Below are 19,789 nucleotides of genomic sequence, written 5' to 3' on the forward strand. Positions count from 1 at the left end.
AGGACCTGGCCAAGCCACCAGTAGGAGCTGAGAAGCTCTGACCACCTACCTGGCCAGACTTGGAGAGGGCACAGGCCTGGGGCTGGGAACCCTGCAGCCCTGGGAGCTCCCAGGCCTGGCCAGGTGGGGCTCAAAGCCAGGCTGGCAGAAGCCAGGGTTAGGACCTACCCACGCAAGGCTCGAGGGAGGAGCCTGCTCGCCTAACTGCAGGCCGGGCCAGCCAGCCTCCCGCCAGGCCATCTGGAGCCAGCTCCTGTGCATGTGCTTGTGTGTGTGTGTGTGTGTGTGTGTGTGTGTGTTGTCTCCCAGGCCATGTGGGTGGCTGGAAGCTGCGAGGTTGTGACCTGGCCCTCCTAGCAAGCCTCTGGCTCCCCTGTGGTCAGTTTCACTTCTGACATCTGGTCAAGTTCACAGCTGGCCAGCTTCCTGCATGGTCATTTTCACTTTCCCTGTCCAAGACCTGGGGGCAAAGGGCCCCCACTCCTTCCCTACCCCACTTAAATTAACTCCTCGTCTACACAAGTGAACTTTCTGGATTTTTGTTACAACTTCCCCATTTGGTGGAGGAAAAAATAGCACAAAAACTCACTGGGTTGGAAATTATACCTGGGTCCCTGCCACACACCCAGTCCCAGCCGACTTAATCCACATGCATTTCCAGAAAATCTCTTTGCACCATTTTTCTTTCTTTGCTATTTAATGTTCATCACTTATGTTTTATGTGAAGGTTTCAGGAGGGCCCAAGAAATGATTACACAGGATGCAAGGGAGAGGTGACAGGGAGGGTTACAGGGGGTCCACAGCTTGTAGGTCCCAGCTGGGGGGCCAAAAATGTTCCACCTCAGCCCAAGGGGGGGGCAGGAGGGGCCCCAGAACCAAACACATGCTAAAACATACTTGCGACCCCCCCAGCCCCCTCCCCCACTGCTGGGGAGGAAAATAAATACACTCGGACTCTGTCCCACTCGCCAGGTGCACAGGTGAGGGGCCAGCATGTGAGTTTCCTCCTCTCATCACAGACTGAGGTCCAAGAAATGCCATCTACATACAATGCTCCTAGTCCCTTCCACAGGGTCGGGAGAACCCTGGGTGGGGAGGGGGTGGCTGTCAGCGCACAGCCTGCCTGGGGCTCGTTCATGCTAAATAGAGGGAGAGCCACACTCATTCCAACATCAAGCAAAACAGAACAGACCAGGGGGGGCATGGAAAGGCCACTGAGACCTCAGGGCCCCTTTCTGGCCAAGCTAAGGAAAAAACAGTCCTTTGCAGGGCCCTCTAAGCTTGGGAAGCCCCTGGGGCCGCAGTCTATCTCAGTTCCTTCTTGCTGCGTTCCCACACTGGCCCACTTTTCACTTTTCTTCATCACAACCTCTGGGTCCAGCCAAACCCCTGCTTGCAGGGAAGGGGAGGATGGGGTGCATTCCGCATTCCTCCACGTGCACGCCCTTGAAGACAGACGCCAGCTCAAGCCTCAGCCATCCTCGGCCCGCCAAACCCAGGGGCGCGGGAAGACAGCCTCAATTCCCTCGGATGCTTCTCTGGCAGCTGCCCCGGGAGCTTATGGAGAAAAGCGAGATTTCTCATCCGGTGCCTGTGTGTGTGTGTGTGTGTGTGTGTGTGTGTTTTGCAGGGTGAGGGGTCTTTAGTCCCCGACCCCTAGGGCTGATTCTAGGGGCCAGTGTTGGCTCCGGGGCTGTGCCAGGACAGAGGGCAACCAACTGAGGCCACGCCACAGATGCCACACTGACACGCCTGGGGGGGACAGGCAGAGGGAAGCAGCACCCCTTTCTACAAAACCCAAACCTGACTCCGCCACGATGACCAATGGACCAGGCCTTGGGCAAGCATCCCATCTCCACAGAGCGGGGACGGGCGCCTGGAGATGGCAGAAGGCAGAGCGACAGCTTCAGGACACTTCCCAGAAGGCCACCTTCCCCCTCTCTCCCTTCCCTCAAGCAAGCCTGAGGCCCCTCATTTAGAGAGGAGGGTGCCAGCCTACACGTGGCCTCTCCATTGCTGTGTGACTTTGGGCAAGTCACTGCCTCTCTCTGGGCCTCACTGTCCTGAATGTAAAATGAGGGGGTGGACTGGGTTTCTGACAGTCCTCCGCTCCTCTTCACCTGAGGCCGGAGGGGAGGGGTAAGGGGGCCGAGGGAGGGTTTGGGCCACTGGGATGCTCCCTCATTCCCCAAGTTCACAGTGTAGAGTCCATGGCTCTGGTTCCTCAGTACCCCTCTCTGAGTCTCTAGGGCCTTGTCACTGCCCCCAACACCATCCTTGGTGTCAGCCCCCACCCAGCCACGACACCTGCTAAGTGGGCTGGCCCCCTTAGCAGCGTGGGAGGAAGGGGACAGTGGCCTGAGATGGTGACGGGGCAGGCAGGGTGGGGCAGGCAGCAGGGGGACTTCTCTCGCTGGACAGGGAGCGTGATCAGAAGTGAAGGGCCACTCGGGGTGCAGCGACAGGGCTGTGGTTTGGGGGCCTGGACTCCGAAGCCCTGCCCAGAGGAGAGGAGTTCAGCCCTGACGGGCTGGCCCACCCCAGCGGGGACAGGCTCCATGGGGCTTGGCTGGAGCATCAGTTGTCGGAATGTTGGGGTGGGGCAGGGGCTCCCCAGGTGGGCTCACACCGGGGACGTGGCCGTGGACTCGCTGCACAGGCTCTCGACGATGTCGGCGCGCTGGATGCGGCGCAGGGCGGCCAGGAGGGCATCGAGCGTGGCGCTGTCCTGGGCGGCCCAGCTGGCGAGCAGGGCGCGGGCAGGGCAGGCCTCGTGGGTGAAGGAGTCTATGTGCTCGGGCTGGTAGCCCAGCTCGCCGGCCAGGTGCCGCCAGGTGTCCCCTGCAGAGCCGTTGAGCAGCTTCTCCACCTCCTCCCGCTTGGCTGGGGGCAGGCTGCTGTAGAGGCCTCCGTCACCCTTGAGGGCTGCTGAGAACCCAGAGGGGCATCAGGTCCCACCCCCGCATCACCTTCCCCCACAGGGGGCACAAGGGCCTACGGGGAGACCCGAGAAGGGCCAGAGCATCTCTCCCCCGTTTCTGGGGGCCTAGAGGCAGAGGGATGGTCAAGATGAGGTCCTGGACAGGGCACGTGGCAGTGGAGGGGCCTGGGGGACGCTGACTCACTGTCCCTTCCTCACTGGTGGCTCCAGCAAGATCCGCACCACCTACTCCTCCTCCCCTTCCCCCAGCCATTAATCAAGGCAGAGGAGGTGACTGGACTTCCCAGTTCCAGACAACTGCCGTGAGTGTCCTGGTGCCGGGGCTCTGGGCCACTAATTAGGGTACACGCTTAACTACTTGTTCCCCAGAAGTCCAGGGCAGGAGGCTAATTGCAGCTACTTTGGAAAGTAATTAGCCCCCAGGGGGGACAATTAGCTTGATGAGTCTGGATGCTCCAACTTATAAAAGCCTCTGTTTCCCAGGTCCTTCCACTAGAAAACCTCTCCTACCCCTTCCCCCCAGCCAGCCTCTCCCAGCCTTCTGCAGAGGCCCTGTTCAGCCCAGCCCTCTGACAGTCCTTCCCGGAGTCTAATCTTAATCACGTCTGTCCTCCCGTCTGAGCTCCGCTGCCTGCCCGCTGCTCACCCTGGCCCGAGGCCGTCTGTGTGTGCGGCTGCTGGTCGTGCAGGCTCTGGCTGTCCACAGAGATGCCACTGTCACTGTGGAGCTTTTCTCCCTCCGGTGGGGGCGTCTGGTTCACCGGCCGGCTGTTGGCCCCTTGCTTGTTCTGTTTGCAGCTGTTCCACCTGGAGCCGGAGGACAGGCTGGTGTCAGGGTGACAGGCTGTAGTGGCCGATGGGCTGAGGAATCTGTGCTCTGACACCCGGGGGCCAGGGCAGGGTAGTTGCCCCGATCCATCCCCCCATAGTACCTGAGGTTCTTGTTCCTTTACATAACTGCCCCCAGCACCCCGGCCTACAACGAAAGCTCCATGAGGGTAGAGTGGCATAAATAAATGACTGCCTGGGACTTCCACTTTCCCCATCTACTCTTCTAAAATACTCCCACACGTGGGTAGTGATATAGAAAAAGATTTCCTCTGCAATTATAAGCAATAACAAAAAACTGACAACAAACCAAATGTCCATCAATAGGGGACTGGCTAAATAAATTACAATCCATCCATATTATTGAATGAGTGGTTACAAATGATCAGATAATGTGTATGTCCTGAGGAAAGCTCTCCTGATGGAGATTAAGTGAAAAAGTAAGTTACAGAATACTTATAGTATGACCCCACGGATCCTTAAAAATAAACCCTGCATGTTTACATATAATTATAAAAGTTTTATATACATGTTTATATAAAATACACACAGAAAATAATTGGGAAGGATCCATTGCAAACAGATTCCCATGAGGGGAGGAGCAGGATTCGGGGAGATAAAAGGGGGCTTTTACTTTTTGCTTTGAAAGCTATTGGTCTTGTTTGCATTTTCCTAAACAAGCATGTATTACTTTGATGATTTTTTTTTAAAAGAAAAATGGAAAATGTATTTAAAACTGTAAAATGCATTCCAGGAGTTCTAGCACATTCCAGATTCCCTGGTGAGGGATCCCGACTGTGATGAGGGAAGGGGAAGAGACACATGCGCACACGGTGACCGGTGACCGTGGGGCCAATGGGGCGGGGGGCTGAGGGCACAAGCAGTTGGGGGTGAGGGGAATCAGGGCGGAAAGCAGCAAGGGAGTGGGGAGGGCTGGAGCCAGGCTAGGCCGGCACAGGACAGGGGGCCCATCCTGTCCCCTCCCCTCCTGCTGCCCCGCCCTGCCCTGCCCTGCCCTGGAGCAGCGCAGCAGATAGTGAGTGAGGATGAGCTTGGTTTGGGGTTGAGTTAAAAGGGTGTGTGTGTTTTCAGGTCAAGGTCAGAACAAAGCCCTCCTTGAGGACAAACGTCCCCACTCTCTGTCCCCACCATGCCCCCTCTCACCTCTTGAAGGCGATGTAGGCCACGAGGCCCACAACCACGGCGGCCAGGATGGAACAATAGACAGGGATGAGGTTGTCGGCGGTGCCCCGGGTCACCACAGGCTGGGAGCTTCCCATCACTGTGGTCGCCACATCTGCCACTGTGCTGGCTATGAGGTCTTGTTCTGGAGGTGCCTCGGGCTCCTGGGTGCTGGGGGCTGTGCTTTCCGAACCCTCCGGGGGCGTGGACCGTGTAATCCAACGGCCAGGGATCTCTGGGAGAAAGGGCCACAGGAGTGAGGGCCCAGTCCCCAAAGGACCCTCCTCTTATGTCCTGACCCACTCCATGCTTCTTCCTGAGCCCCCATCCCTGGCTCCGGGTGCTCCTGTGCCCAGCCGTTATGCACGGGGTAGGGGCTGGGGCCATGTGCATGATGTCTCCATGCTACAGAGCAAGAGCCTTGCAGCCCAGAGACCTGCGTCTGCTGCAGCTCTGTCTCTGACTTGCTGTGTGAGTCTGGGCCAGCCCCTTTTTCTCATGAGACCTCAGTTTCCCCATCTCTAAGTCTCTAAGCTCCCTTCCATCTTGGGCTGTGGTCCTAAAATTCTATTCCACCTCCCCTGGGTACCAGAACCCTGGATGGGGACAAACACACGAGACTGAGCCACAGGGAAGCCTCAAGCCAGAGTCACTCTGCGGAAATGTGTCTCTGGCCCCTGGTTGTCCCAGATGACCCCAGTCTCCCCTGTCATAAGGAAAAATGGGGGTACCCAGGTCTGGTCAGAGAGGAGCTTCCCCCGCGCCACCTCCCTGAGAGCCCCTCGTCCTGTCTCTAATGTCCTAGGCTCTAGGCTTGGGTGGGGTTCGGGGGCGGGGCTGGATGGCTTCCCTCCCCCGTCCTTGGACAGTGGCCAGCCTTTGCCTCCTGCCCCGCTCGTCCCCGCACAGCCTCATCCTGCCGCCCAGAGAAGACAGTGTCAGGTAGCACGAGCCCTCCTCGGGCAGGAAGCACAGTGCCGGTGGAGAGGGCCGACAAGGCAGGTACTGCCCACTGCGTCGGGGGAGAGAAACTGTGCCTTGCCACCCACCTAGGCCCTCTCATGCCAGCTGGGCACTGCCAGCCTCCCTGGCAGGGCACCCAGCACTTCCTGGCACTGGTGGGTGGGATTTTCCATTCTGCCACACAGCGGGGCAGTGCGAGGGGTTGTGGGTTCTGGATGGCCTGGGGGGACTTGTCTGGGCAAAGTCGCCTACCCCATCCATCCTCGCTTCCCACGCCCAGGGCAGGCAGGGAAAGCAGACGGGATATGCTAAGGGGGTGAAGGGGAGGGCACCTTGCTCCCCAGTCTGCCCACCCAAGGAGGAGTTGAAGCTGCCCACTGGTCTTCTGGGCCTTCTCAACTCAAGACGCCATGCTTCAAAGGCCCCTGTTTTCAACACCTTCTGAGGGGTGAGGCCCCCACATGTGAATCTGGAATCCATCTGGCTGGCATTGGTGAGGGGGCTTCCCTCTGCCTCCCCCTCCTCCCCTTGCCCTGGCTTAGTCCTGAGACGGGGTGGAAGGAGTGGGGTGGGGAGTGGAGGAGACACCGCCCTGTCTCCTGGCAGCCTTAGATGGATCCCGGTACCAGGAAGGGTCTTCTCTTGGCCCCCTGCAGGACTGGGCGAGCCAGGGGGACAGCTCCAGCCCAGAGGTTGACGATATAGCTCAGCTCAGACCGGCCCCAACCCGGAGGCTGAAGGTGTGCGAAAGCGGTGGGAGGGTGGTGATCAGCCCATTACGGAGATGAGAGCCCGGTGGGGAGCGGCGAGGGACAGGCCAGACTGGAGACGGTGCCGACTGTCCAGGGCGCTTCCCTCCCTCTCCAGTCCCCTCTGACGGGGGTGGGGATGAGATCCAGATGTGGCCATGTCCACTAGCATTCCAACCCGCTAAGCCCTTGGCAGGTCCTGACAGCCATTTCCGGAATGGGGGCTGTCAGACTTGGGGGTGGAAGGACGGACCTGGTTACTCCTCCTAAGCCCAAACTTCACCAGGGCAAGGGGGGGCCCTTCTGCCCCAGGGTGGGTGAGTCACCATGTTGACACCTGAAATATATATGCAGCTAAGTATGGTCCACTGGAGGGGAGGGGGGCAACCAAACCAAGAATCAAATTCCATTTCCTGAAATGGTCCCTCTGTCCTGGAGCTGACACTTAACCCTTCAGAGGCTGGATCTGAAAGGGGAACAGGGGCAGGGATAAACACAGCACCCCCCTCCTTCAGGGTGGCTGGGAAAGTGGGGTGGTATCTGGGAGAACTCTGTGAACGCCCCAAAAGGTAGAGCCCGCCCTCCTCCAGCCACCACCTTTCTTTGCTCTAACCGCGCCCCGGACCGAGTCCCCCCACTGGCTGGTCTGGACTTGCCCGAAGAACCCTGCTGCCCGCCTGCCGGCTGCCTGGCTGCTGAAACTCCCTCCCTGTTCTGCCTGGCGCCTGATGCCATTTGCCTGTCTGCTGGCCCAGGGCAATCGCCACGGGCACTACCATGTCCTGTGCCCCGTTCCTCCTCTACCCTCCTCCGCAGTGCAGGAAACTTCAAACACATACCTGGCCTCAGCCTAGCTAACAGCCCTCTCTGCCCGGAGTTGCGTGGGCCAGAGATCACTGGAAAGGCAGGCATGGGTTGTCGGAGCCCCTGTCAGACTGGGGGGTCCCCAGGGGCGGGGGATCTATCTCTCCCATCTGAGGCAGAGGCTGTGCTGCCTCCATCAGAATGGGGATCTCCAAAGTTGGGGCTGTCTTCTCCCCCACCTGGGAGCTGGTTGTTTCTCTCTTGTGACACTGGGGGCTGCCTGCGGGAGGCGCTGTGTTGCCTGCTCAGAGTAAGGGCAACCTAAGGGTTAGGTCTCAAAGAGAAATAGCTCAGTGGGTGCACAGCCACAGGATGGACAGAATGTAAAGGCATTGACAGCCTCTCCTTGCTCTGGAAAAGCCCACTCACCTCCCCTGAGATGGATGTCACCAACCAGAGACCAAGACAGTTCTGTCCTCGCTCCCACGGTACCCCCTTCTTCCATCCGGGGAATTGCCCCACTTCCTTGGGGCCAGCTCCCACCCACTTGGGAGCCCACGTGCCTACCTGCCTTGGCCTCGGGCTTTGGGGACCCAGGCCTGTCCCTCCCATGGCCTTAGTGTTCCCTGCACCCAATCTCATCCTTCAATAAACTGCAACAGTGACTGCTGACCCCTACCCCAGATACCACAGTTGAAGTGGCCAGCCCCACTGTGTCCCCTAACCCACAACAACCCTGGTAACCGCATGCCCAGTGAGGAAACTGAGGTCCATAGACAGGAGTGATCACTCTAATGTCACTCAGATAGTGACAGGGTGGATTCCATCTCAGGTCCTGGAGCCCAAAGTGCCATGGACCTAGACCAGCCCTCAGAGCCAAAGGGGCCCAACTGCGGAGGGTCTGCAAGCCCCTTTTCCAGTTCAGAAAGCCTGTCTCAAGGATCAAATACGTCTGTCCTGCTCTGTCCTCCAGCCATGGGGGCCACCTTGGAGCCCTGGCATCCAATTGCTAGCTGGCAGCCATGGATGAACGTGAGCTGCAAGGTAGTAACTGCGGTCTGGGACCATGGTAATATTAGCTTTCCAAACACTTCGCCCGAAGAAGGAAATAGTGAAAGGGGTCCTTTGGTGAGATAGGTTAGGGAATGACATCCTCCCTCAGGTTACCAGGAATGCACTGAGGCTCAGGGAAGGTGTCTGCTGGCTCCAGGTCGCAGAGCTAACCCTGGCAGGCCAGGCGAGGCCCTTGTCCACCCCCAGGGACGCCCTTCCTCACGCTCCAGCCCTGCACCCGGCCCCTGCACGGGGCCCCGCGCTCACCCTCGCACTCGGCGTCCGCCCAGCGCGTGCACTCGCGCAGCTGGCGCTCTGTGTCCTCGCACACGGTGCAGGGCAGGCACGGGTCCACGTGGTTGGCCTCGTCGGAGTACGTGCCGTCGGGGCACTCCTCGCACACGGTGTTCTGCCTGTCCTGGCACGAGAACACGAGGCCCGAGCCCGCCTCGCACACGCGGCACGCCTCGCAGCGGCCCGTCGTCTCGTCCTGGTAGTAGCCGTAGGCGCAGCGACACACGGCGTCGTCGGCCTCCACGCACGGCGCCGACATGCTCTGCAGGCCCACACACTCTGTGCACGGCTTGCACGGCTCGGTGGCGCTCACCACGTCGGAGAACGTCACGCCTGAGCGAAGAGGGATGGGCAGGGAAGCAGCGGGCACAGAATTTAATCGCCTGCTTTTACGGCACTGCGGATACGGGAGGTGGGGGTTCCCCCCCCACTGCCTACCAGGACGCGCCCCTGGTTCAGCCTCGCCCCTCACTGACTTCCCACCCTCTTCCCAGGGACCCTGACCCCCAGCCTGTGAAAGCTGGTGGTGGCCGATTGCAAAGGGGGAAAGGAGCCAGGACCCCCAGCTTCCATGCCCCAGAAACGCTGGCCCTGAGGCTTCACGGGTAACCGGTGAATTTCTTGGCAAATTCTCTCAGCGAGTTCCCAGCCCTGTACCTTTGTTCCCAACAAGATTAAGGAATAATCTGAGCCTGGTTCCCACCCAACCCTGCCCGCAGGCCAGAGCTGGGCTGTGAACCCAGCCCAGGCGAGGCCGGCCTTCCCTAGGAAGCCTCCCTCCTGCCTCAGCGGCCTTCTGCTCCTCTCTGCACAGGTGGAGGTTCAGGTGCGGCCTGCATGGGGTGAGGAGGGTTAGACAGCAGAATTTCCCACCATGGCGCTTCCCCACGCTGCTGGAGGGCTTGGCTCCCGAGGGCGGGGACAGGACTGCAGGCAAGAGAGTGCACGTAGAGCAGGGGCCACTTAAGCTAGAAAGCAAGTAGGACCTGCATGTGCAGTCCTCTGCCCTTTCACCTGGCGTAAAGGGGAGATGTCCAAGCTCACGCTTGACTCATGGGCTCCTAAGTAATGGACGTGCACTCCAGAATAAGGGACACGTCAGGGTCCTCGCCTCCTTGTGCAGGGAGGGGGAAGGTGCAGAGCCCGATCGTCTTCACTCCCTCTAGCCCGGGGTGGGGACTCTGTGCTGCTGGATCTGGGAGGACCCATCCTTGCTGCACAGGCAGGCAGAGCATGGATTTAGGAACCTAAGAGCCAGGGGAGGCGGGATTGTTCAGAATGTGGGAGCGGGAATAAAGACTGGCTCCCTCAGAGGGAAACTGAGCCCTGCTGTGGGGTCTGGACATTATCTAAAGGCATCAAGAGACAAGATGGAGCACAGGGTCATTATCTTGGGGGAGAGAGGAGGCAAGGAAGGAACAGCCAGAGAGAAGTGAGAGGGGCAGAAGTTGGGGCCGGGAGAGAAGATAAGACAGACAGAGAGGGACCTGGAGGGAGCCTTCAGTTTCCAGTCAGTTCCCACAGAGGGACCCTGTGTTTCTCCTTCTAGGGAGCAGGCAGACCTGGATAACAAACCTGCTTCCATCACTTATTCGCTGTGTGACTCTGGGTATTCTACTTAACCTCTCTGAGCTATTTCTTTCTTTGTAAAATAGGGAATAATGTCTCCACTCACAGAGTTGTGATGAGGAATAAATGAAATTCAGCCGTAAAGCACTTGGCACGTAGCAGGGATCCTTTAGAGGTTGGGCCCCATGGGGGTGGGCGGCGATAAGTACAGTAAACTTTGGTGGTAGGGATATGGTCAGACAGCAGAAAGGACTTCCAAATATAAACAGCTGAGGCAGGATGTCCAATCTATGTGAACAAGAGGGTCCTATCTGGCTGGTGTGTGGCAAGGGAGTGGGTCAAGTCACACTGGAGGGGAGGGGGGGAGCCCTGCTCTTGGGAAAACAAAGAAAATTAGCAGAAAACTCCTGGGAGAGGGTTTTAGGTGGTGTGAAAAATGTGGTCGTTTTTGGCAGAGAATGAAGGCAGGAGCTTAATAGGTTTCCTTGTGGAAACGTTTTGAGGATAGAGGGAAAGTCCGCTGGGGTCGCCATCCCATAAAGTGGGCTTGTAAAGGCAGCCTGTTAACACAGCTGGAGGCGGGGGATGGGGAGAGGGGGAAGGAGAGGAAGGGAGGGGAGGAAGTGGGAGGGAAGATTCTCAAAGCTGCCTCTGAGCCTCCCCTCCCCTTCCCCAGAGATTCCAGAACTTCCTTCTCCTGGGCTACTGCACCCCACCTCCTCCTGAAGAGTCTTCCACTGAAGGGAGTGGGCTCCCATCCCAGGAGATTTAGGCCCAAGGAGGAGAGCCCTGGGCTTCAGTCGAGGAGGTGAGAAAGGCAGACACTGGAGGTTCCAGGATGTCAGATGGTTTGGCCAACCCTGCCCTGGGATGGAAACCCTGTTAGGCCAGGGCCAGGGCAGGTGGCCAGACATTGCCGCCCAGGCCCGGGCATCCTTCTGCTGGGAATGGGGTTACAGCACCCGCAAGCACAGAGATGGGAAGACTGTGTCTGGGGAACACGAAGGAGCTGGGGTGGCCTGAAGGAGGCAGGCTGGGGAGGGAAGCTTCCAGAGGTAAGACGAGGTCAGCAGGTGGGTTCAGAGTTCCCAGCCCTATGCCTTATTCCAAGCAGGATTAAACAATAATCTGAGTATGGTTCCCACCGGCCCTCCCAGTGGGCATTGAAGGCCAGGTAGAAGGCAGGATCTGATTGGCAGTAGTCAGGAAAGGGCACCAAGCCCGTGCCCTGAAGGCAGCAACCGAGGGCTGGGGCCTGGGGGCGTTAGCACAGACTGAGACTCCTGAATCAAAAGTGCACAAAATTCAGACCCTGGACAAGACTGGGGCCAAGGGGCCCAGAGCCCCCATCCCTCTGCCTCCCTCCTCCACCAGCCCTTAGGTTTTCTCCCCTCCTGAAGGAGATCCCAGAAAGGAATGGCCACAGCTCCTCCCCTCCTCCCCCACCCCACAGTAAAGACATCACCCCACAGTAAAGATGGCCTTATAGTGCTCCAACGCCATCCCTGCTGCTTGGGGAAGCTCTGCTTCCTGGCCAAAGCTGGAGAAGAGTTGGCCTTGGGGGAGGGGTGGCCACACCCTCCCAGGATCCCCCAAGGTCAGTCTCCAGGGCAGCCAGGATTTGATCCTCCTCTCCCTTCCCCCAGACACAGGAGGGTAAGTGGCAGCCATTGATTTTGCAGTGCAGATATTTTTAGCTGGTCTTAGCATCAGCTACTCCTCTCCACCTGGCCACCCTCTTCTACCAGGCCTCTCTGCTTGGGAGCTGGGAAGGGGGCACCCCTGGGAATCCCCCATCGGGTCCCCTCCTCCCTCTGCACACTTCCCTCCTCCATTCTCAGCTTCTCCTGTCGGCTCCCTATACTGGGTCAGACCCACTTCTGGCGACCATACGGTGGCGGACTGGGGACCCTGCTAGGAGGCAGAGCACTTATAAGGCCTCTATTGGGCATGCTCCTCCGAAGTCCCCTCTCCTCCCTCCTAGCCCTCTGCCCTCACCCTGCCTGCCACGGGATACTTACTGTCCAGGCAGGGCTCACACACGGTCTGGTTGGCTCCGCAAGGCTGGGCCACACCCTCGCCCAGGTTGCAGGCTTTGCAGCACTCCCCGCTGTGGGTGTACAGGTCTGTGGGGCATGCCTCCTTGGCACCTCCGAGGGACACCTGGGTGAGGGGAGATCAGAAGGTCAGACTGGCAAGAGAAGGGGGGGCTGTCTTCCGGGGGATCAACCGCCCCCCTGCTTAATGCCTTCTATTGGAACCACCTGGGCTGGGATGAGCTCACCAGGGAGGCATTAGGCACATCAAAGGTGGCAGGGAGAGGCAGTGGGGCACAGTGTGCCCCTGCAGGCTGCTGCATGTGGGAGGCCACAGCCTCAGCTGCTGACCTTCGGGAAAGTTCACCTTGGGGTTAGAGCAAGTCCTGGAATCCTGAGGTTACACCACATGGCGAAGGAGGACTGAGGCCCAGCAGAGGGCCTGCCGGCAGGGACGTCCTGAATGATTGGACAGGTTGCAGCTTGCACAGGGCTCCCAGCCAAGGGGGCAAGTAGGGCTGAAATCTAGCCCAAGCTCCACTCACTAGGCTTCGCACCTGCATGGCTGTGTGTATTCAAGGAGGGCCTTTTTCTAACAGAGGCCAGCAGAGCCCTATTCCAGATCCTTATTTCCACATATTAAATAACAAGTGGGAGGTGTCTGTGCCCAGGAGCACAGGGCACAGGCCTAGGGTCTTGGGCTGGAATCGTGACTCCGCATTGGGGGTCTGGCCTGCCCTGTCTTCCTGCTCCGAGTCTTCATGTCCCTACACAGATAGAGATAGCTCAGTGCCAGGGCAAAGGACCAGCCGACCGGCAAGAGTCTGGCGCCAAGGCAGGGAAACAGGGATGCTTGTTGTCAATGATGAGACGGTGGCTGCCCTCACCCTGCCCCATCAGGGTTTCATTACCAGCCACAACACCCCCCAGCCATGTGGCCACTGGCAACAGTGCTGGGACCAGGGAAAAGGGGAGTCAGATTCCTGCCACTGAAGCATCTTTGCTCATGGATGGAACGATTTAACACCAGATTCCCTAGAGGGAGGGGCTGCTGGAGGCTTGCTTTATATTTCTGTTCCTTAAAAAACAATCTTAATGTCTAATAAAACTCCAAAGCCTGCTTCACTGCCTCCAGACCATGCAGCCCCCATTTGATGTTGAGAAGTCTGAGCTCTTGGGTCATGGGACCAGGGCGGGGAGGGGGGGCGGAGGGGGGGAGCTTTACAAGGTTGTTTGGGGCATTCCTCTGCTTCCACATTGGCCAGATCATGGCCAAGACACTCCCTTCCCTCTAGTCTTTTAAAATATCCTGTGGTCTCACCAGGGTTTGGTGGGGGAAAAAGCAGAAGAGACAGGGGGATGGATACGTTGGACCAACCAAGGAGGCAACCTGCGGTCCCCACGGGACTAGCAGGGAGGACACAGGCATCAGAGGAGGGGAAACCTTGGGTGTTGCCACCATCTCTTCCTAGGTGACAGCAACACAGAGTGCTGGGAACATGTGCAGACCAGGAGCCTGGGAGGGTGATGTAAGGGGGGCCAGATGCAGGCTTCCCCCCAGGAGGAGAGATTCCAGAAGGATCTGTTCTGATTTCTTTTCATCCTTTAGGGCTCTGCTGAAATGTTACTTCCTCGTGGAAATGGTCCTGTTGCCCCCACCCCACCCAGATGAGGTGGAGCTGCCTCATTACACGTCCTCCCTGCTCTTAAGTTCTCTCCGTTCTGGTCTGGCCTGATACTTTATAGAGCCCTTACTAGCTGTCAGCTCCCTGAAGGAGCTGGGTTGCCCCAGTGCCTGACACAGTATCTGGCACATAGTAGGGACCCCATGTATATAAGTGTGGGAGTCAACATGAAAATATTCTATGACCTCAATTAACTAGAACACCAGGAGAACGACTCTTTTTGGACAGCTGAGTTTCCCTAGTCAAGGATTTGCTGCTGTTATCAGCTAGTGTTGTTCATTTTCACCATAGTGGCTGCACCCTTCTCTGTCTCTAGAACGTAGCTTCATGGTATCCCATGACTCAGGGACACAGTATTTACACCAGTGATTCCTCTGGGCTGCAATGCAGGGAAGCTCTTGTGTTCTTTATCCCGAATGACCACACTTTTGTCTTTTTTGAGTTCCCCCGTCAGCTTTTTTATAGTTTTTCTGCTTCCTCCCTTCCTGTCAAGGTATCAGTTGTCACTGCTTGCTGCTACCAGAGTGTGACCTGAAGCAGCCTCTCCCCCACCACTCTGATTTATTTAAGGTCTAATTGACTCTTCAGAGACTGTGTAACTGGCCTTGGTAGAAAGGCGTGTAAACAGGATCTAGACCAGGAGGGGGCAACTCTCTGAGTAAAACGTGTGAGCTACGGTGCCTCCCTCCTCCAAGGCTCTGAATCCTGGCTTCTCCCTCAGGAGCTCGGGGACCTGGCACAGGTTTTGAATTTCTCTGAGCCTCTGTTTCCTTCTCATTCAGTAATCATGACAGTACCTGCCTCATAGGATTGCTGTAAGCATTAAACGAGTGAATAAGGTGTTTATAATATGCTTTGAGACCCTGCTTTTCTCTTCCCCAAGGTCTGTCTTGCTGCTTTTGTGGCTCTTGGCTGTGTTCCAGTTAGTTGAGGTCAGCAGAGACCTGAACCCTGGATAGCTGAGGGGTCTGTCCCTGGTAGTGGTGGGCAGCATGGCAGCTCTGTGCAAGCCCCTCTGCCAAGAAACCCACTCTCCCTGAGGCAGCCCAGGGTCCTCTCTCTTCTCCCAAGACTTGCACTTGGAGACGGGATCAGATAACTAGTAACTATGTGTTTCCTGAGCTTGTTTTATATTCCTTCTGTCATCAAATCCTAGTTCTGCTACTTAATAAATAGTATGGTACTTTGAGTAAATTACTTAATCTCCCTAAACCTCAGTTTTCCCACCTAAGACACTGGGTTGATAATATCTACCGTGGCACGGGGTTGCTGGGAGCATCAAATGAAGTAATTTATGCAAATTATGTTTGGCATATAGTAGGAATTCAATAAATGTTAGTTATCTAAGAAGTATCTTAGGGAGAATGAACTGCTGGCCCCAGGCAGGAGGTAATGGGACGGGGGAAGTTTAGCCAAGCAGGGAGGGGTGACTAGAGTTCAGGCTAATTATTCCAAAAATCAGATCCAAAATGATCAATTTAGCAAAATGGCAGACACATTTGCCTGAAATTTGTATGTATTACATTTACTCATTTAAATTCGATAGAATTATTTCATCCCATTTTTAAGAATGTTTGCCAGCTTTGTTTATGCCATTTCAAGTCTTTCAAGGAACTAAGGTGGAAATATCCTTAGATGAAGTAACTTTTTAGAATCTTATTTTCTTTCAATTGGAGAAAAGAGAAAATGCACCAAAATAGTTGCAAGTATTTGAAGCTATATGACTGCTTCAGTGTGATCAGTCCTGACCACTCACGACAGCTTCGGCAAAGGGTTCCTTCGGTGAGTGGAGCCACCCTCAGAGCCATGGTGTTTTCAAATACCTGGAGGGTCTTTTGAGTTTGATGCAAACCCCAGGGGAGGCACTGGCACATTCCCCCCACCCGTTTTGGGTAGAGGTTCAGTTGGGGGTAGGAGGCAAGAGCTAATTACCTAGATGATGCTATATGGAGACTTGAGAGGGGGCAGGGGCTCTGCATGGGGAAAAGGGTTCAGGTCTAAATTGGTGGTGACAAAGGTATAGGGCATGGATCTAATCTCTCAGGCTAGTGGGAGTTCAGGGCCAGGGCTCCTTCTGGGCCCTAGATGGTGGGAGAGGGAGGGAGCCTGGCATATGGGGGAAAGGGTAAGCTCCAAGCCAAACATCCTGGACTCCAACAAGGGTGCCACCGCTTGCTAACTAGCAGAACCGAACCATCTCCTGCCTGCAAGTCTGGGAGATTCAGCTTCCTCAATTGTAAAATGGATTCCCATTTAGTTTCCCTAAATTATTTTGCTAGGACCGTATACGGATTAAATAACTCAAGAGAAAGTATCCAAGGCAGTGTGAAGTACATAGGAGGCACTCAACACATTTTATCATTCCCACCTCCCCACCGCGCCCCCCAAGGAAGAAGCGAGTCGCTTGAGCCATACTGGGCTGGTACAGTGGGGTGGGGGCCGTTCTCTCCCAGAGCCGCCTCCCCACCCACCCACCATCCACCCCAGCCCCGCCGTTCACGCCGGCCCATTTGCTGTCCTCGCTGCATCCCTCTTAGGCGCATTAGCCAGCCCGGCGGCTCCGGTTACAGACGTCTGAATGACAAAGTGCCTCCATTACCGGCGCGGCCCGCCAGCCGACCCGCCGGGACGCGCTCTGGTTTCAGCGCTCTCGAAGCGGCCCAGGAAGGGACTCGGACCGCCGCTGTGCGCAGAGCAGGCCCGTACCGCGCAGCCCCGCTTGGAGGCGGAGGCGAGAGCCGCAGGGGCTGCAGACGGCAGATTCTGCTCAGGGGCCACCTTCCCGAGCCCCCAGGCCCTCCACGCCCAGCTCCCCTCCTTCGTTGCTTCTGTACTCGGGGACAAACGCTCCTGCCCAGATCCCGAGCCCACGCCCTCGCCCCTCCAGGATCCGGACTACGGGCAACCCCAGTCCTTCCTCCCCGCCACCCTCGTCCACGCTCCCCACCCCACCTCTAACCAGAGGCCTTAGTCAGCAAACGTGCCCGCAGTCACTCCCAAAGCTCCGGACGAGCCACAGGTACTGACAGCTCCAGGGAACCGGGGCTGAGCCTCAGGGATGGGACCAGCGCCCACATAGGGTCTCTGCCCACCCCACTCGCATGTTCCGCCGCCGCCTGACTCAGGAGATGGTGTCAACCCCGCCGCTGTCGTGACACACAGCTCTTATTCCGAGCTGGCACGCCCGGCTGCCCCCTTAAGAGATGAGGGGAGTACCGAGCTGGGAGTCAGGTGCGGAGGGTCTAGCCCTGACTCTGGCCCGACTTGCTGTGGGATCTTGGCAGAGTCGTTTAAACTATCAGAGCCTCAGTCTCCATATCTGTAAAACGGAGATTTGGGGGGCAATGCTCAGACGAGAGATGAAGATGGCAGGAGAGTGAGGACGCCTCCTCCGCTGCCAAACTTTCCGGGGCACTCAAGTTCGTGGCCACACACACCAGGTCACATCTCCTAAAAATCTTGTTAGAACCACCGGGAGGACTCAGGTGCTTTGGAGGAGGACCCGCCCATCTCTGCCGAGTCCGTGCCTCAGGACACTGCGCGACAGAATGCGAGGCCCGAGCGCCCCCGTCTCGTTAGATGCCCAGCGGGATGCAGACGGGATCCCGACCCTCCTGGGCACTGGAGCCCAAAGAGCGCGGTGGGCGCGGCGCTCGAGTCGCGTAACTTAATGGGGGGCGAAGCGCAGCCCCAGGCGCACAGGCAGCTGCGGGTGGCATGTCCCGCGCCCCCCAGCGCCCCCTGCGGGCCGCCTCCAGCTTGCGCGGCCTGGAGCTGCGCGCTGCCGGGACGGTCCCCGCCTTGTGCGTCCAGGCGCTCCGCACCCAGTGGCCGCGGCCAGGCGGGTTCGGGGGACCCCTGCTCCATCCCTCTGGATCCGCCGCTCAGCTTCAAACCATGAGAACACGCGCGTCGGGGGAGCCTGCGGGCCGTAGGGGAACCCGAGGAGCGGGTTCGCCCCGGCGAAGTGGGCGCTCCCTTCCCATCCCCGATCCCCGATCCCCAGCCTCAATTCCCGGACTGGGCGAGGCCACGAGAAAGAGAGCGGGGACAGGCGCGGGAAACGTCCATGCCTCCGCTCCCTCTTCGCGTCCCACTGTCCCTCAGCGGGCAGGCGGGGCCCGACCACCTTAGCGTCCGAACCCCCTCTCGGTCCGCTGTCCTTTAGCTTCCATCTCTCTACCTCCCTGGCTGCCGTCCCTTTTCTGCCCTCCCTAACCCACTTCTGCTCCTTCAACCGCTCTCCGGCTCCCCAACCTCTCCCTCCGACGCCCCTCCCCCGCATTGTCTGGCCAGTCCCCATTGTCCACAGTGGGTCCCCATTGCCTCCGGCCCCTCCGACCTCCGCCTCCATTGTTCCATCCCCTCGTCTCTGGCTCCCCGCCCCAGCCCCGGTCACCCCTCACATCTCTAGCCCTCGTCCCATTCCCCCTCCTTCTCTCGCCTTGGTTCCGTCCCACGGCTCTCCAGAGACTAAGATGCTGAGGGGGAACGTCCCCTCGGGATCCCAGCATTCAAGTGTCCTCTTCCGAGGAACCCAGGCATCCGAGAGCTCCACGTCTCCTCCCGAGAGACCCTTCCCAGCTCTCCCGCCCCGCCCCGCGGTACCTGGGGACCGGCGTCCGTGCGCCGGTCTTGCCCGCATCTCTACCCTGGGGCTCAGGGTCGCCTCTGCGCTCCGAGAACCCCAGACGCTCCTCGGTGGATGCCGGCATCAGAGCTCCTCTTCTGCCACCCACCCCCAGCATCTGGGACCCCACTCCTCTCTTCTGTTTCCTGGGTGGCGGCGCCCGGCTCCCCTCGGGGTTCTGATCCCGGGAAGGGGAGCGGGCTCCCCTCTGGCTAGCACTCACCCCCAGGAGCAGCAGCAGCCACAGCAGCAGGCGTGAGCCGTCCATGGCGCGGCCGGCGGCACCTGCCCCCATCGCCCGCCTCCCGCGGCAGCGCTCGGCTTCCAGCTCAGTCCGCTCTGCGGACCGATAGGGCAGCGCCGCGCCGCACTCCAGCGCCCGCCCGCCCGCCGGAGCTGGCCGAGGCTCCGCTCGCTCTGGCTGCGGGCGGGAGGGGCCGGGTGAAGCCAGTGCGGCGGCCCCGCCTCCTCCCCGCCTCGCCCGCCCACCCCCGGAACCGCGCCCGCCCGCCCCGCCGCCTCGGGGTCGGGAGCGGAGGGGAAGGGCGGGCGTGCGGGGAGCCGCGCCTGCGCCCGCGCCCCCCGCTGCCCCATCTCCGCGCCCCGGCCCTTAGAGCCTCTCACCCACCCCGCCCCGGTACCCGGTGCCCGGCCCGCGCTCCTGCGCGTCCGTCCCGGATGCTGTGGGCCCACGGGCCAGGGCGTCCCCGCTGCAGCTCTTGTTCCTCTCTGGCTGCGGCCGGCCGCAGGGTTCATTCTCTTATCCATCTTCCTCCGCCTCTGGCTTCAGCTTCTCCGGAGCAAGGCTCAGGGAGATAACCCAGCCGTTATCAGCAAGAATGCCCGCTGCCCTTCCTGCCCTTCATCTCTGGGTCCATCCCCTGCCCACCTTCCCTCCCCTGGCCAGTGCGGGAGATCTCTGGGCAAGGGCCTAGGGGGAGGGGCGCAGGTGGCTGACTCTGACGATGTGGACAATCAAGGTGGAGTCCATCCCAACGTCATTTGCATAATCAAATAAGGGTTTGAAGAGGTCACAGGTGCGCACATAAAACACA

The 19,789-nt window shown here is 58.7% G+C and overlaps 1 protein-coding gene across 1 annotated transcript; it reads right to left on the minus strand.

The window, feature by feature from the left end:
- Positions 1–686: 686 nt before the first annotated feature.
- NGFR (nerve growth factor receptor) lies at positions 687–19,114 on the minus strand. The gene is made up of 6 exons (XM_069481250.1): positions 18,958–19,114; positions 12,405–12,546; positions 8,788–9,147; positions 4,934–5,186; positions 3,588–3,748; positions 687–2,925 (listed from the first exon to the last, which is right to left on the minus strand). Exons 1-6 carry the CDS (start codon positions 19,027–19,029, stop codon positions 2,624–2,626), a joined length of 1,290 nt encoding a protein of 429 aa, XP_069337351.1. The 5' UTR covers positions 19,030–19,114; the 3' UTR covers positions 687–2,623.
- Between the last annotated feature and the right edge of the window lie 675 nt (positions 19,115–19,789).

This window comes from Eulemur rufifrons, chromosome 9, assembly GCF_041146395.1.
Source record: "Eulemur rufifrons isolate Redbay chromosome 9, OSU_ERuf_1, whole genome shotgun sequence".
In the NCBI taxonomy this organism is placed as follows: Eukaryota; Metazoa; Chordata; class Mammalia; order Primates; family Lemuridae; genus Eulemur; species Eulemur rufifrons.